At 46.6% G+C, this 17,261-nt stretch overlaps 1 protein-coding gene across 7 annotated transcripts in view; it reads right to left on the bottom strand.

The window, feature by feature from the left end:
• Positions 1 to 17,261, bottom strand: part of KCTD15 (potassium channel tetramerization domain containing 15) — a 40,740-nt gene that overhangs the window by 2,880 nt on the left and 20,599 nt on the right. For all 7 annotated transcript variants that reach the window (XM_054078540.1, XM_054078539.1, XM_054078538.1 and 4 more), the window contains exons 3-4: positions 10,152 to 10,296; positions 2,973 to 3,278 (exon numbers count right to left, since the gene is read on the bottom strand). In XM_054078540.1, the coding sequence (XP_053934515.1) occupies positions 2,973 to 3,278; positions 10,152 to 10,296 (451 nt within the window). The remainder of the gene's footprint in view (positions 1 to 2,972; positions 3,279 to 10,151; positions 10,297 to 17,261) is intronic.

The following is a 17,261-nucleotide window of genomic DNA, read 5'->3' as shown; positions in this document are numbered from 1 at the left end:
CTAGAAACCTCGGTATCATCAGTTTTCTCAGCAAGAAACAAAACAGGCCAAATGCTGTAAACAATGCAGGGAATGTTTAAATATTGTAGAGTTTTAAGTGAAACTTGGATGAGGTTGAGCTCAAGTCTATGGAGAAGGGCTCCTCAAGACAGCTTCTACGAGCGCTGGTTTGTATGCGCCGGTGTGTGCACAAGACCATGTTGAACATGAAGGGATTTAAATGCCGTTTAGTGAACCTGGCTCTGCGCACGCTGCTTTTTCTGAAGGTGAGACAGACACAGGGAAACCAGTAAGCGCCTCTGAATCAAATCGGAGCTACTTTCCTGTAAATCTCCAAAGAGAATATGCCAAGAAGTAAATGAGTATCAGCTGTGATTCTCCGACGTATGGGGAGACACACACACAATATTAACTAGAGGATTTGTGCTAGGATTTAATATACTCCGCCTGCCAGTATTCTGAGCACATCGAGATACAGGCTCTGATTTTGTTGGAAGGTTTTCTACATAGAAACACGATACCTTCACTTACTGCATTTCATTTAAATTTTGCAGAATACTAACAAAAACAATCTTATTTATGAAGACTCAGTGTTCGACATATTCAAGGATCACAGAATTTTCTCTAATGTAAGCTCACCTATTGCACCAGAACCTGTTGTGAGGAGCTGAAAGAACACTGTTAGCTTAAGTAAACTCTATACCTCTATGTAACGGGTGTTAAATTAATTCAATTACTGTATATTTTTGGCTACCATTACCTACTCAGTGTTGACACTCTGTTTTACGTGGACCCTTCTTGACACAAAACATTCAATCCAAATATGTTTTGAAAATCCAAGGATTTCTAAGTATTGCAGTTTGGCACCAAACAGACTGGGCAGGGCACAGGACGACAGGAGTCACCGAAGAATTGCAAAGAGCGAGGCGGAAAGTCTGCCTGCCGTTTGCCGAGCTGATTCTGCTCTTCCCTATACAACCCCTTCTAAGGCTCTGCCTTTGCTTCACTGTCTATCCTGCTTCTGACAATATTGTTTTGCCCAAAACTCCTGGGAAGGGGCAGGGCAGCATCTCTGCGCTGACCAGAGTCCATCAGAGCCCATGATGATGAGCTGCTGATTTCATCAGCCTTTGGTCTCAGAAATGCATCATTCTCCAGAAAGTGTTTGAAAATACCTTCTATTAATTATAGAGTAAAATGATGCAATTTAGTAAAACGATGTAATTTAATATTATTTAGGCTGTACTCTTTGACAGAATTTCTTTTTCACAACACGAACCTCCAAAGAGACTCTTTGATTCTGTCTAAATTTTGACTGAATTCAAAACACATTCAAATAATAACAGTAATTAGCATTCAGCTTTTATTACAAGCACATGTTACCTACCAGCACTCCACTTTGAGAGCCAAGTGCTAAGCCATGGGGGCATCCAGCGCTTCCACTGCCTGCCCACAGACCCTTTACTGGTTCGGTTACTCTAATTCCTTGCATGCATGTACCGGGATCACATGGACAGCGTGGCTGAGACACAAGCACGCTGCCCCATCCACTTACTTTGCTAAACTGTAGCTGCTCCCTTCTCCACCCAGCACAGTGACGGATTCGGCACTGCTCCCACTGCCAGCAAACGGATCTGCCTCCGACCCACCTCCAGCCTTCTATTTTTGGGGCAGCCCACTCCAAACCTTGCCAAACGTGAAATTGCTAAGGACTGTGCAAAATTAACTACAGGCAATGGACTGCTTACGTTCAACCAAACAGAACACTTCGGAGTCTTGAACCAAAAATCCCTGCCTCGAGGAATGCTGCCTCAAGAGGAGAGGTGTCCGTGGCAAATGCAGGTTGTTAAAATGGCTCCATCCACCTCTACACACTCTGGTAACTGCAGGTCTCCCAAACATGTTCTTAACTGGCAGCCTGGGAGATGGAGGGTGCCTCAGCTCGCCGCGTCACAACAGCAGAGGTACCGAAGGGCACTGTGTTCCTGCCTCCCTTGCCGTGACACCTCCCTTCCCAACCTCTCTGCCCACAGGGAAGTTTGAGAACCTCGAAGGCATTGCCCACAGCCCCAGCAGCAGCCCTGCAGCAGACGGTACCTTCGGATACTCCCTATAGGTTGACTTCACTTTCACAATACAAGTATTTGCAGCGTATTGGAAAGGCGTACGTGCGAAAACCAAGAGCTCTGTTTTGCCCTTGTTAATTAAGGCACAAGTTAACAGCATCATCAAGACTGTTCCTTCTCTGCAGCCCAAGGACAGCTACAACACCAAAGCTTTGGCCGCAGTGGCGGTGATCCCTTGTGAAATGGCATTTCTTGCCCATAAGGCTGCTGCCTAAACGCAAGCCACATATTTATTTCCACTACCATCCACCTATCTGTCCAGTTACCTTCTTTTGTTTCATATGTTTAATTTTAAACCTAATGTCAAAACTCTGAGTATAAAATGAAATACATTTTGTTTAAAATACTCTGGGCAATTTTTATAGAACATCCTTTTGAAAAAAAAAAAAGTGCAGAGATCAATTTTTTTAAGTCCATCCCGCAGGCACCATCATTTAATTATGAGTGAGACATAAATTATGCATTTACACATTGTTGCATTTTCTATAAAATGGTGTGGAGATTTTTTTTTGTAGTTTTTGGAACTCTCTCTTTCTTCCTGGGGGCAACTTTGGAGGGAAAAAAAACTGCTGCAGGCTATACATTGATGAAAAAATTAGCATTTATCAGTATAACACCATTATGAGACCAGCATGGCACTAACATACACAAAATCTAAATCTATTTTTCTGCTTAGACTTAGGAAAACCTGAAAGACTGTGATCTCACCAGGCAGAAAATGTCTCCTTGCAGTATGAGCACTGAAGGTAATTGGGTAGAAGCAAATAATTTGCATATAATTGGAACAAGAAATAAAAAAACCACCCACCCCAGCAAACAGATGAGCCAGCGCCGAAAGGCCATTACCTGCACTGAATTCAACCGGCAGTATCCGTTCAAAGGAAACCTAATAACGTGGGTAGGGTCCTGGTTCCAGCCTGCATTTACAGAGTTGCACATGACGTCCCCGGTCTCCGGGAAGATCTCTTCTATTAAAGCTTTCTCCCCACTCAATGCAATTCTCTCCCCCAGATCTGGAGTCACTCTTACGACCAAGCAGTCACAAGGCTGGAAGTGTTTCCTTTGTTCTTTCTCTTGTTTCCATCGCTCAAGTTCCTTAATCATTGGCTGCAGCTGGTAATACTTTGCTTCTTCATATAAAAGATTAAAGTCCTGGAAAGGGAAAAAAAAGAGAGGCAGAGAGAGAAACTAGAAATGCTTATAGTTCTCTTTTAAAAATGAGTATTGTTCTTGTTTGACCTACTTAGGCTTATGTATTGTCAGCAAGAGTGCAAAGGCAACAGGTATCCACACACTTTGTCTTCGTCTTACACCTACACAGAAAACCACACTGCGTTAGTGTTGAATCTATTTGCGCTGACCGTGAAGTTCCCATTGCACTGAATTATTCTTTCATTTATTATCCCACAAGCTCGACGCCAGAAGGCTTTACTTTTGGATTAAGAAATCAAAATAACTGGTTGCAATAAGCAAAGCCAGCTGATGTAAGAGAAGATGTCCCGAGCCCTAATCTTCACTCTTGGCCTCAGATATTCACTTCTGATCTTACAACATGAGATCTCGGGCTTCGCTGTCACCTCTCGCACACGTTACAAGACGGAGATGTCAGTTCAGCTTCACTTCTTACCTGCCTTTGCTGAGTCTGAACTTCAGCTGCAGCAGCTCAGCTGCTCCCTGCATTTCATGATTATTCATGTATTCAAAGCGTACTGTGGAGCCTGGTAAATTATACCGAGGTAGTGACCATCCTGCTGGCAGGCAGCTCAGATGTGCACTCCAACAACTTAAAAGAAACCATTCTTCTCAACCGTTTGTTCATCACCTCGCTTGGCCTTTGGGCAACTAAAATTCCCAATTTGACCAAATACCTAGTTCACAGACTGAGATATCTTCTGCATATCCTCATTAACAACTGCTCATCAAATTTCCAGCAGATTTTCCCACCTCAGTTAAATGCATGACAGTACAATGAGGCAAAGGGTGACAGTAGCCCCCCAGTGCCCACCAGCCCAAGCCAGAGAAGAAACAAGAGGGGGAAGCACGTGGTGGGCAGTTTGCTTACACCGGCCCCACCACCTCCTTCAGCCTCCTGAAGGGAAGATGAGAAACAAGAGCACAACAGCAGCTCCTGTCTCTGAAGACACCTGAACATAAAGGGCAGTTCTCCACCACTTCAATGCAATGAAATGAAAAATCACAAGAGTGAAACAACTGGAATCATTTAGGCTGGAAAGAAGAGGATGACAGGAAGTACTCAAGAAATGGGCACTAAAAGTACATCAAAAATAATAGCAGTGCTGCTGCTCCAGGACTCAGGGAAGAGGGGGAATCAAAGGCCAATGAACGTGCAGCACAAAAAGGTGCAACTCTTCATAGCAGCTTAGAATGAACCTGTAAAATCTGCTGCTGCAGGATATAATGGAACCAAAGCAGTGAGCTGTGTTCAAATTTGGCACCACAGACCCACTGCTGGTAGTGGAGAGGTGCTCCTTCACCCCAGGGCTGCCTGCAGCCTGGAGAGGTATGAATATTCACATTGACACCAGCAAGGTTATCATTACAAAAGGGACGTCCCATTCTTTACATCTCTCTGATGTCTCTTAAGGCTGGGACAATATGCGCACCACTAAGACAGGGAAAAAAGGACCTTAGAAAGAGAAAAAAAGAGTGAGAAGAACAAGCCCGAAGAAATGAGGGCAACAAACACACTCATGGGAAGGATATAGAAGATGAAAACCAACAGTAGATTAAAGAAGCACCTCATCCTCTGATGGAAGGTATTTCACCCCTCTCCTCAAAATCAGCACTCTGCTGAACCACTATGACTTTTCTCTGTCCACTGGTGAAGCTCCCTGGCTACTGAGCACAGGACTGGTTTAAACCTATGGAGACTAGTGACCTAAATGAACAACCCCTGCCCCAAACTGTCTGCGTAGGACACTGCAGCAACAGTCCACCAGTTAACTGCAGCTATTATGGAGGCACGTGCAGGATATTGAACATTCCCTGGGCATCTTCTGATATCTCTTTTTTGAGCAAAGGAAAACACGCAATGCTAAGGAAACATGTAGTATAATGCTGCAGAGTGAACAGGAGCATCCAGTGCTTACTGAAGGCGACAGAAAGCCTCCCACTGTTTTCAACAGGTCCTGAAAAAACAGTTTTAGAATACCTGTGTTCATGGTAACATATTATTTGTAAGACCAACCAACTGAATATGTGCTAAGAAAACTCAACAGTAAAACCCAGAAGATGTGGTACAGCCTTATAAAAACCAGTCTTTCATTTCTGAAAGTAATGAGAGGTACAGTGCTCCTGAGGCTGGATGCAAAGCCCATTACATTTGTGAGAGTCTTTTCGACTGACTTCACTGGGCTTTGGACTAGGCTGACAGTATCCTGAATCACAGGAGTTCAATGGTCCAGCACCCCCAGGCCAAAACAGTAATGTCATAAAGCAAACAAAAAAACAGGATCACAGCACCTCTACCTCCCCACAGCCAGCTCTTAGCCCACTGCATCAAATGCAGCTCCTCAGTGACTCCCACTAACCATCATTTGTCCTAAATAAACAAGATACATTTTATATTCTGATACCATTTTGTGATAGGATCACCAGTTTTCAGATAAAACAGCTCTTCAGAACTACAGGTCTGTGCTTCAGACGGCTGTGTGGAAGCCAGACCCGCACTGGGGCATCATGTGTTCACTGGGATGCACTCGGTCATGAACTGCCTGGGTTAAGGCAAGGTGCTCAGATTAGATTTTAAAATAAGACTCTCCTCTCCATGTCCATTCTGCACTTGGGCTGAGCACAAGTGTGCTGGAACTGGTTTTGCACCTGGAGGAAGGGGTTTGTAACAGAAGTTGGGAATCTAAAATGTGCAAAGAAGCAATGTGCACATGTGGCATTGGGGAGTTGGGGCACCTGCCTTCTACTGGGCAGTAGCAATAAAGGGAATTTGTCATGCTGTAATAAGCAGAGGGGATGAAAAAGCATCTTCTGCTAGGAATGGCAAAAGAAACTTCATAGTTGTCCACCAGTGACAACCCTGGGAAGGGATCCCTGTGTGACCTCCACTGCCCCTGACCAGCCCTCACCCACACAGCCTGCCCCACTGCCCACCCCTCCTCTGGCTCCTGCAATGGGAAATCTGCCTTTTCTGTGCTGAGGAACTCAAGTACCACTACCGAATTTGACAATGGATTTAGGGAAGGAAGAGGATTTTGCAAAACCAGGAACAAAGAACAAATGGCTCCCAGCACAGGGGTGTCCAGTGCCCTAAAGCCTGTGCTTGGGCAGGGTAACGGACTTGATACACTGCTAAGATCTTTTTCTACACACCATTCAGAGTACTGTGTGGCTGTGACTGGACTGGCAGTGATGCCCAGCTCTGGATTGTCTACACAGGATGCTCAGGATGCCTGGGTAATACTGACATAGGTATTTCCACCCTTGCACTGTAGATATAAAATCCTACCCTGATGATTTGCAGAAGTTTAACATGAAATGTCAAGCAGAAGAATGTGACTCACAAGGGACCTCGCTAGGGAGGTGCCACAGGAGCTGCAAGAAAACATCTCTGAGCGGCTCGTTTTGATACATTACCAAAGGCAGCTGCAGATATGAATCTTCCCAGACCTATCCAAAAGAGGCATGTTGCCCTAAGCAGGCACCGGAGTAGCTATGCTGAAACTCAGCCTCCACGCAGCCTGGTACCGCCTCTGTGCCAGGCGTATGCTGATCAATGCATACAGATACTGCACCCTCCCTGAGAGGGTGACTGGAAGGGGAGCTCTAATTTTCCTGTAAAGTAGCACAAAAAGCCTACATGAGCTACCATAAGCTTTCAATTTTTTGTAGCTGCTGTAAGAACTAGTTGGGAAGTTCTGCCAGGTCACCTGGAAGGAGGAGCAGCCAGCCAGGTGGGATGCAGCCTTTCTCCATCCACAGCTTCTGGACAATATTTGAATCTCATAGGAAAGGTAAACAGACCTTTCAAAGACACAGCCTTTTGTCTTTCACAAAGGAATTTTCTGCTCAAGATTTGGTAGAAACCTTTTTTTCTGGTGGATTTCACATTGGCTCAGTCCTGCAGTCACCTCTGACAGAGTGTGATCTTCCTGGGACAGAGATGGGATGTGTGACCGCAAGGCCAGCTGTGCTGCTGTTTTGACGTCAGTGCCAGTAGATCAGTAAAGATCAGCTATCTACAGACAAAGACAGCCAACAACAACTGTAAAACCACATCTCCCATGAAGCTCTTGCTGTTCTCTAAGTACTACAGAGGTCCTTTATTTTTGTACCTAACGCTGACCGCTGAACAGGCTGAAATGGCTCTTTCTACCTACATCTGTTTTTGCTTGAAGCTGTCTAAACAGTGTCCTGGTGAAACACCTCTGATGGCGAGGAGGGATCAATGCAGAGAATATTTGGGCTGCAGAGGAGGAGCAGTTTCTGTACCAGCCACCCCCTGTCCCAGCAGACCCAAGGGTGCTGTCTCCACGCTCTGCTTGAGGACATTCGTTGCTGAGGGTGGATGGCCCCACTCTGAACCGGTGCAGGAAGGAGGAGCTATAAGCATTGGCTGGGGAACTAGGCCAAACAACTCAAGGTATTCTCATCATACTTAAATGTGGCCTAAAATCCCCTACACCCAGGAAAATTCTACGAACTATGAGTGCTGCTTCCAGCAGGGAGACCTGTCAGATACTAAGCATTCTCAAGTTCTGGCTTATTAGTAGTTGGAAGTGTAATTAATATTCACTGTAAACACACCAGTCAGACTTGATAATAAAGAATCACTAGCCTAGGAACACATACCCCACTTTCTCTGCATTTCAGTGTTAACTTAGTCTGAAAACAACACTTAAATAGCAAACGCAATAACGCTGGTGCAGTACTAACATTCCAAACTTTCCAAAATAACCATCAGAGCAGCAATTCAAGTTGAAAAGCAACTTGGCTAAACCTTGAGGCTAATAAACTGCTTGATTAAATTAAGGGGTAAAAAATAACAAATATTCAAAACACTTGATAATGCTTTGTTTGACATAAAGAACATTTAATGCAAGTCTCGCTGGAAAACCTGTCAGGTTTTATACCTTAAATAGAGTTTTGTATTTAGAAACACCAAGTGACTCCATTTGCTGCCTTTGATTATTGTCTTCTGTCACTTTAATCATGCTGGTAAAATTACACGATTTCTGTGAAGTCAAATCCGTTTACAATGCAGTTTTAATATAGCTTTGCAGCACATTCTTCTACGCATTTTTATTTAGTTACTCCCTACCTAGCAATACTTTGCTTTGTTCTTGAGCCCTCATTAGCCTGGGGTTTGCTCTAAAGCTCTCCCAGGGAGGAACTAAATAAAATACAGTTAACCCTATGCAAAGATATGGTCTGGAACAACGGACTGAGCCTGGGCACAGCGCCGGCTCTCCCAAGTCTCTCCCAGCCCTGCCAGCGGCTCACTGCGCAGACAAGTCCTTGGCATCCACCAGCACTCTCACCTCCAGGCTCTTGCAGAATCCTGCTGGTTTTGTTTCATAGCACCTCTGAAATCTGGATGCCAGCTGAGGCCACGATCAGCTCAAACTACATCTCCTCTACCTTTTCTTCTCATACCTTCTTGTCCCACCAGACTGTGTAAAAAGCTTCTGCTAAGCATCTCTCTGGAATTTCACTTGTATCGCATCTCCATCCACTCCCTTTACTCAATCCATCTTAGAATCCACAGAACTGGTTTGGTTATTAACTTCACTCCTACCTGCGTGTTCTCTCTCATTTCTCTGTAAAAGCTCTTCTCATGCCCATCCCTTAATGCTCTGCTTCTCACTCTGCTTCCCTGCGCCCCAACCCAGAAGCAAACCTCCCCGCTGCTCCCCAGCAACACCAGCGCTCAGGACAGCCCTTCACAGCTGGAGCACCAAAACCACCATGAATGCCAAAACTCCTCCCTGCCTCGGGACTAGATGTGTGCTCCCATCGCACAGCCTGTCTCCCCAGCTTGAACTGTAAACGCTTTCCTGCTGGGGTCAAATACAATTATACTCAGGCAAGAATGGCTGAGGTGTGGTTTGCAGCGTGAGGATCAGCTGTCTGCCAAATCTAAAGCCACCACAGCAACCACAAATCTGGACCAACTCAGCAATGACTGGCCAAATTGTCTCGCCTACCTAGTCCAACATGCCAAGTGAGATCTTACTGCACAGTGCAGGAACTTCCCTTTCTAACAACACTCCACATTCTCTAAGTCCCAGCAGATCCCCATTGCCATCCCAACCTATTCATCATTTCATCCTGGAGTTAGTGCTTTTGTTGAATCTTGTCATCTACAGTTGGGACACTTTTGTCTTCTAATTTTCATCCATAAGGATGACAATGTTGCAAGTTTCGTAAGGGCAAAGCCAAACAAACAAGGCTAAGAGAGCATTTAAACAATCAGGATTTGCAAAGCAACAACCAGACCCATTATTTCATAGAGAACTTGTATTGCTCCTTAAAAACCCTCAGTAAATTCCATCTCCCAAGAATATTTCGACATTCATGCACTGTGTAAAATCCTAAAACCAAAATCAGTTATATCTAAATGCTTGTTTAAGGCTGTTTCTTTTTTATACCAACAAGCAAAAGAGTTATACAATTTAAGTCCTCAAAGTATCAAATGTAAAACATTTCTTTCAGATTCTGAGCATTAAAGTCTGGAAAGTGCTAGTTGCTGATGCTGCTTCTTAATTGTTGTTATACCCTGATAAATAAGTTAAAAATGTGAGAAAATACAATTAGTTTAGAATAACTGATTTAGCCATAAGCTTCATCGTTTAACTTTTTGTGGTATCCATGACAACCATTGGTCCATTTATTAAATAGCATCCCTGGTGTAATACCCAAGTACTAAAAATCCTAACAATCAACAGCAACATTTAGTGAAGTGTGTTTAGGTCAAGCACATAAACCAACCTGCACCAAAACAAATGACAGAAGGGGAGGAAAAAATGGATTGCAGACTATAGCTTTCCTTACCTTAAAGTCATCTGGGAGCAGTAGCTTAGATGTCCTTAGGAAGCTTAATATATATCTGAAAATTTCACCATCTCGATCAATGAAATAATGTTGTTTTAAACTGTCCAAGACAATAGGCTCTGTGCCATTAAAGAGACGACTTATTCTGAAAAAAGAAAAGAAAAATAAATGGGCAAAAGAGACAAAAATCTCATCACACCCTCAGGGATTAAGAACATCCAGCCAATTTAGTTGCATCAATTCAATGTGCATAAGGTAACGTAGTACCTTAATTTGGTGACAAACAAGTGCACAAAGATTGATGCCTTAAAGACACGTGGGCACCCACCGAGTCACACACACGAAGCACGTGTGCACCTCTGATGCAGGCGCACCCACCCTGGTGCTAAGCTCACCCTGCCCCGCCTCAGGGCTGCCAATCAGGCCTGTGACCCCAAGTGACTACGAGGTGGTAGAGCAATTTGCTGAGAACATGCCTCACCGGCTCCATTCTACATCCCTGTCCACCATGACCTGCTAACGGAGAACCGAATGGTTAGCTGAAGATAGGTACGAGGCCACGAGCTTTTCTTCCAGTTTGGCTGTCATTTTGATCAAACACCCTCAAAGCCTTCCTGCGCTAGAGGAGAGGCTGTCCATACACCGAGATGAGCTGTATGGACCTGCCAGCGCTGGGTACGTGGCCATCCAACGCTGAATGTTTTGGCAAACCAGCAACCAATGGCCTATGCAGCATCTGCAGCACTGCCTGTAGGACCACAGCCCCACCAGCAGCAATCCTGGGGATCAGCGTGCGGCAGAAGACAGCAACGTGGCAAATCTTTTGTGAGCAAAGAAAAGAAAGCGAGATCTATGAGCCCAGGGGATCAGCTGGTTACAGGACCAGAACCCACATCAGCTACCTCACTCCAGGTTTCTTCAGGTCCTAAGCAGCATGGTCTGCAGAAAGCAAACAAGGCATCTGCCTGGGTGCCGTTCCTCCCGCCTCTTCCCTTCAAAAGTCTGGCTTCTCTCAGAATGCTTTGTCTTCCCATGAGAAATAACCCAGCTGAATATATGCTCTTGAAAGGAAAATCGCAGGAGACAGACAGCAACGACCTATTAAGTAATTGAGTCCATCTCTCTGACAGTGCAGCATTGTTCCCAACTGCAGAGTGTCTCGTGTTTCAAAGTCAAGTCTTAAATAACCCTGCCAGTGAGGGACTCTTCCATTTCCCAGAGAGACTATCCCACAGCCTGCTGGATTTCACTGGCGAGCTGTCCCTTCGGCTTGGCTACGCAATCCCTCTGTGTCTCTCGCTGTGACCAGGGCAGGGCTTTCTCCTCCCATGGATAACGAGCTCACCAAACCCTGCCAAAGGCAATGGTCAGCACTGCTCACGAATGCTGCTGCTTCCTTTCTTCCAGCATCCCCACCTCAAGCTTTCCGGCCAGGCGGCGAGGGGAGCGGATGGGAGAGGCCCAGCTTGGCTGGGGAAGGCGATGGGAAGGGGTTCCCCTGCCACTGCTTGCAGTGCTGGGGTGCTGCCTGTGCCCCACGCCACTTCCTTTGAGTTGTGGGTTCGTGCCGCACGGTGAGATTTGTTCTCCACAGCTGCACCTCGCTCTGATCTCCTAACTTGCTAATTTAATTAACGTGCCATTTATTTCTAAAATAACTGTGGCCATATTAAATAGAAACTGGACTTTGCAAGTCCCCACTGAACTCTGCTAAAAACCTTTCTGTCCTCTTAAGCACAGTCCAGGTTTCCCTGCCTGCCTTCACGTCCATGCCAGCATTCAGCTACACTGATTTACTAACAAGAATAATCAAACGCTCCCCTAAACTCTAATTATAATACATTTACCGTTTTTTCTTCAACCTCTAGCTTTTCAACAGGATCAGAAAACACCCAGTTCATGCTGTAACATTTAATTTATATAATCCAAGGTTCAGTAAGCCTCCAGTAATCCATTATTTTCTTTTTTGTTGTTATTTTAGGGCTATTTCCCTGAGATGGTTACATATATTGCTTTGTCTGGTGTTAAATTTTATTCCAGTAACCAGTTAATTTATTTCCATAGATATGCATGTGAGCCAGTCTGCTGTGCTGGGTTAGACTGAAAGCAGAGGAAGCACTGACAGAGTAGCTTAAGGTTCAGTACAGTGCATTTACTGAATAAACTTCCATGGCTATTGAAAGTTTTGTGTTCTTACACCTAAAGAAGCCTTAAGCCTCCTCCCTTTCCTCTATGAAGTCTGCAAAAGCAACCGGCTGGCTGCTGTTCAGCTCTGCCCTGTGGATGGGCAAGGATTGCCAACAAAGACACGGCACAGGGAAGACAGGGTACAATATTTTAATGGGCCACTCTTTAATGTAGTGAAGCGTTTTTTTAGTAATGAAAACAAAACATGAATTTTGAGGCCTTTGTGGAGTGCCCTGAGCTGTATTTCTTCACCAGCGAAATTACCGCTGGGGAAAGAAACTTGCAGAGTGTTGAAAGACTTAACTGCCACCCCAAAAACACAGTGATGAATAGTTTAAGGATTTATTTGACATTTCAGGGGGCTGCTAAGTTCCAAGAACCAACTTCACTGCAGCATGTTGTAACGCTGCATGTGGAAAGTGCTCTCGCTTCTCCCTTCTTGCCAGTACAAACCATACCTGTAGAAAGGCCATCAGAAACTGCAGTGCTGTGAGAGCACAAAGCAAACTCAAATGGCAGCTTCAGAAAGAAAATCTGACTGACAGGTTCACCTGTCAGATGAGAAGCCATGGAAAAGAGCACAGTGACCAGGAGCAGCTCCACAAGCCCCACTGGGACCTGACATACTCAGTGGATGGGTCTTGGGTGGCCAGAACATAATACTGCGCACGGAAACACGGAAGCAAAATGCACATGCACTGTCAGAGAGCTGGCAAGTCAGCGAGCACAAGGGGATTGGAATGGTTCTGCGCTGTGTAAACTAGCTGATGTTCAATCAGGAACTAGGTACCAGTCTGGCCAGCAGCCCCAAGAAGCTGCTCCCTCCAGCTCCCTGCCACATCATGGGAGTTCAAGTTGCGGAACTGTGGCTGGAGACCTCAGATCGGGCAGTAGTCATCACAAAAATGGCTGTGTTTATCACCAGTCATGGTGCCCAGTACCGTACTGGTAGACAAACTGGGTAATGGTGATTTCAGGAGGTAACCGTTTATGGCCATACAGGAATGGTGCTTCCAATGACATTTGTGAAAAGGTGGAAGGCACAGGAAAACAGAGAAAAGGCAAAAAAAGCCACACTTGGATCGTACAGCGATAGGTGAGTTTAAGCAATGAATGCTTCTTCTGCATTCCCAACTTTTGCAAGACATGCTTCACTTCCTAATTTAAAAACACACTTGAAATTTCTGTCCAAGATTTAATTTCCAGCCAGAGAGGAGATGGAGCCAGAATCAGTCCAAGCAGTTGCAAACCTAGGGACAGTGAACTTGCCTTTCCATTGCCTCCACCTCACTGGCCAGGTCCTGCTACGCTCATCCCATCTCCCCACTGCATGGCTCTTCCCAACTCTCTGTTTCCCCTCCTCCACTGTTTCTGCCCTCCCAGCAACGTGCTAGCTGCCCGGCCTCTGCTCCGCAGCGCTGCCCAACCCTCACAGGTTCCCTGCTCCTGGCCACCGCAGCATCCCATCCCTGCGGAGCAGAGCCGCAGCAGAGCCGGCCTCCAGCGTAGCGAGTCTCACTGGCATCTCGAGCCCCAGCTGGATGCTCTTTCCCTGCTCCTGCCAACACCCAGAACACAACCTGTTGATCCTACCGCTACAACTGCTTTGAGATTCTGCTGTTCCAGCTGAAGGCTTTTACATTTTCAATAATGTTTCGCCAAAATGCCAAGAGGCGAGTTTCTAGCTTTGTACTGATTTTACTATGATATTAAGATCTCCTTTTATTAGATTAAAAACAAACAATGCAGCCAGCCAACCCACAAGGCCAAGAGCACCAGTAAATTCTTTTCTTAGTTTCTTGAGCAGAGGATGCTGCTGTGCACAAGTATCTACAGACGGCTGCTGCTACTCATGCCCCCGGAGTGCTGGAGACCAATTTTCCACCACACAAGCTCCCTGCAGTGCCTGTCAAGATGGAAGCACAGAGGGGCCTGCAGGGCAGTCACTCCATCCTCACAGCAGAGCTCGCAGCACACCAGAGATTTAGAGGAGGTCTTAGAGAGAAATGTTTTCCTGTGAGGGTGGGGAGGCCCTGGCCCAGGTTGCCCAGAGAAGCTGTGGCTGCTCCATCCTCGGAGATGTTCAAGGCCAGGTTGGATGGGGCTTGGAGCAACCAAGTGGGAGGTGTCCCTGCCCATGGCAGGAGGCTGGAACTGGGGAACCTTGAAGATCCTTTCCAACTCAAATCATTCTATGATTCTATGATCTCTTTCATCAACTCACCCAACTCCACCTTAGAAGCAGCCAGGGCTTTTTACATCCCCAAGCTCCCTCTGGAGCACCCTTAGTCTACCCGAGATCACTGCCAAGCACAGCCATGGCTCTGCACATCACACCCCCCGCTGACAGGGAAGGTTAATGGCACATTGGAACAGGAGAGTTGGGGAGCAGCAAGTTGCTTTGTGGTTGGGGGCTGGTTCACCCGTTTTCTTGACATCTCCCTTTCTGAACAGGAAACAAGTTCTTTTTAATAAATCCGTTTCCAGAGGCTTTCAAAAGCACACCCAACATTGTGGGACCTCCAGTACAACCAGCAGGTGGAGTTGTGGCCAGCATGGGCAGAGCCATCTCCTCCCAAGCCCCAATGCCACAAGGGTGCTGTGGTCCTGTCCCCTGCACGCCTGCCCAACCAGCGCAGTGATGCCATGTGAGTAAAACTCTAACACAACATTGTACTAAAAGTATTAATTTAAGTAATTACATGATTAATATTTAACTGTTCAGTGATATTTTTATCATTCATAATTCAGTTGTTTACATGGATTAAAAATTGATTCTGTAGACACTCTCTCTGCCCAATGTCACATCAGCAGGGAGCGCACATTTCAGCAAGCTGTCATTAGCACGTCTTGCTCTTAATTTCATTGGAGGAAAGGGGAGGAATGGAGAAATACCCAACTGTGGATCCTGCAAGTGCACAGGTCTGTGCTCCACTCAGTGCCCTCCAACATCCCTGCCACCCCTCTGTGCACCCTCCTGCTCCACTCGGCGCAAACGCACAGCGAAGCCAACGTGGGCCCTGCGCTCTCCCAGCACTGTATACAGTGGCTCTCAGTTCTACCCAGCTGCTGGGCCTCGCTGCTGAGGAGGAGGAGGAGGTTGTGGGAAACACCACAGAGAGGAGGAAGAGGGTTGTTTAAAGCCAGGGCACTGAGCATGACCTGAAACTGCCCTGCGGCACATGTTAGCAAAGCATCCCAGGTGTACGAGCAGAGTCCAGTCATTGCTGCCGAGCATAAACAGTGCTGCTTATCTCTTAAATATTTGCTCAAGGTGGGTAGAATAGATACTGTTATCTGCTTGGGAGAGAAAAAATGCTGTGAACTGGAGCAGAGGTGCTCAAGAGACCAGAGCACTTTACACCATCTGGCACTGCTGCCCGTGTAGCTATGTCTATTCTAAGTCTGTTGACTTGTCCCACCATAAGAAAGTAACTGCTGGGAAAGACCAGTGGAATGCCACTGGAGTGGCAGCACCCTGTGCTGGGAGCCAGCTCTTTGCTGGCACTGCTACATCCCAGCCACAGCAGCACCGTCTGGGGGAGGCAGAGCTGCCAGATCTGCTGGAGCACATCCCCTACAAAGACAGGCTGAGAGTTGGGGTTGTTCAGCCTGGAGAAGAGAAGGCTCCGGGAAGACCTTAGAGCAGCTGCCAGTATGGAAAGCAGCTCCAGGAAAGGTGGGGAGGGGCTCTCGAACACGGATTGCAGGGATAGGATGGGGAATGGTTTTAAGCTGAAAGAGGGGAGACTGAGATGAGATCTTAGAAAGGTTTTCCTGTGAGGGTGGGGAGGCCCTGGCCCAGGGTGCCCAGAGCAGTGGGGGCTGCCCCATCCCTGGAGGGGTTCCAGGCCAGGTTGAATGGGGTTTGGAGCCCCTGATCCAGCGGGAGGTGTCCCTGCCATGGTGTGGAACTGGGTGGGCTTTAAAGTCCCTTCCAACCCAAACCATTCTGTGATTCTATGATCTTCACAGTAGTGGGTTTCTTATTTCCATTACTGTTACTGTAAAACTGACTGGGTCTGCATGTAAGTTCCCAGTAAAGCAAACTGTAATGGAGACAGCACCTGACACTTATTTCCCCAGGGCAATATGTTAAAAAAAAACCCCACAGCCCATCCAAGCAGCAGGCCAGGCTGGCCAGAGTAGGCCAGGGATAACCCAGCTGAGCAGCCGGCTCGCTTGACGGTAGTTCTGAGGGAGAGACGAGAAGATTTTGTCTCTGCAGGACACACGCTCACTCACGCCCTGTACAGCAAGGAATGAGGCTAAAGCTTGCACCTGGCTGCAGTAGGTTTTCTGATCTGCCTCAATTTAAAACTTCAGCTTTCATTAGTGCAAAAGTTCATAAACAAAACTCTGTTGTATGGCTATACCATAACTTCACACTCTGCTACCTGCCTGGGGATTTTCAGCCCTTTTCCCATTATGGGAAAACAGCACTAAGGAGAGGCACCGAATACAGCACGTCTCGGCACACGGGATCCGGCTGCGGTACGGGGCAGAAACACTGCGGGCTTCGCTCCTTCGGCTCTGCCACAGTTTCCATTCTAATCAAAGATAACATCCTGACCACCTCGGATCGCTTCAGGCGTACACTTGGCTCAGAGGGTGTTCGAGCTGGGGAGAATTTTGTTGTAAGCATCTTTTAAATCTTTTATTTGTACAGTGATGGGAAAAAAGGGAGGGAGGGGAGTCTGAGCCTTAAAGTGAAGGTATAAACTGCTGCTCTGCAAACTATGAAATCCAAGCAGCCGTGTGTGCTTTGGCATTGGTTCATGTGCCTGAAGACACAGAGAGATGCCCCAAAGGGAGTTTCTGCCATGCGTAAGCCCAGATCAGGCACAGATTTCCAGTCCCAAACGAGGTGCAGGCATCAAGCCTGCAGTGCCAGGCACGTCACTGCTCCGTGTGTGCTCGAGC

Source organism: Cuculus canorus, chromosome 13 (assembly GCF_017976375.1).
Source record: "Cuculus canorus isolate bCucCan1 chromosome 13, bCucCan1.pri, whole genome shotgun sequence".
Lineage (NCBI taxonomy): Eukaryota > Metazoa > Chordata > Aves > Cuculiformes > Cuculidae > Cuculus > Cuculus canorus.
Note: the sequence above shows the minus strand (reverse complement) of the source record. Positions and strands in the feature narration are given on the sequence as shown.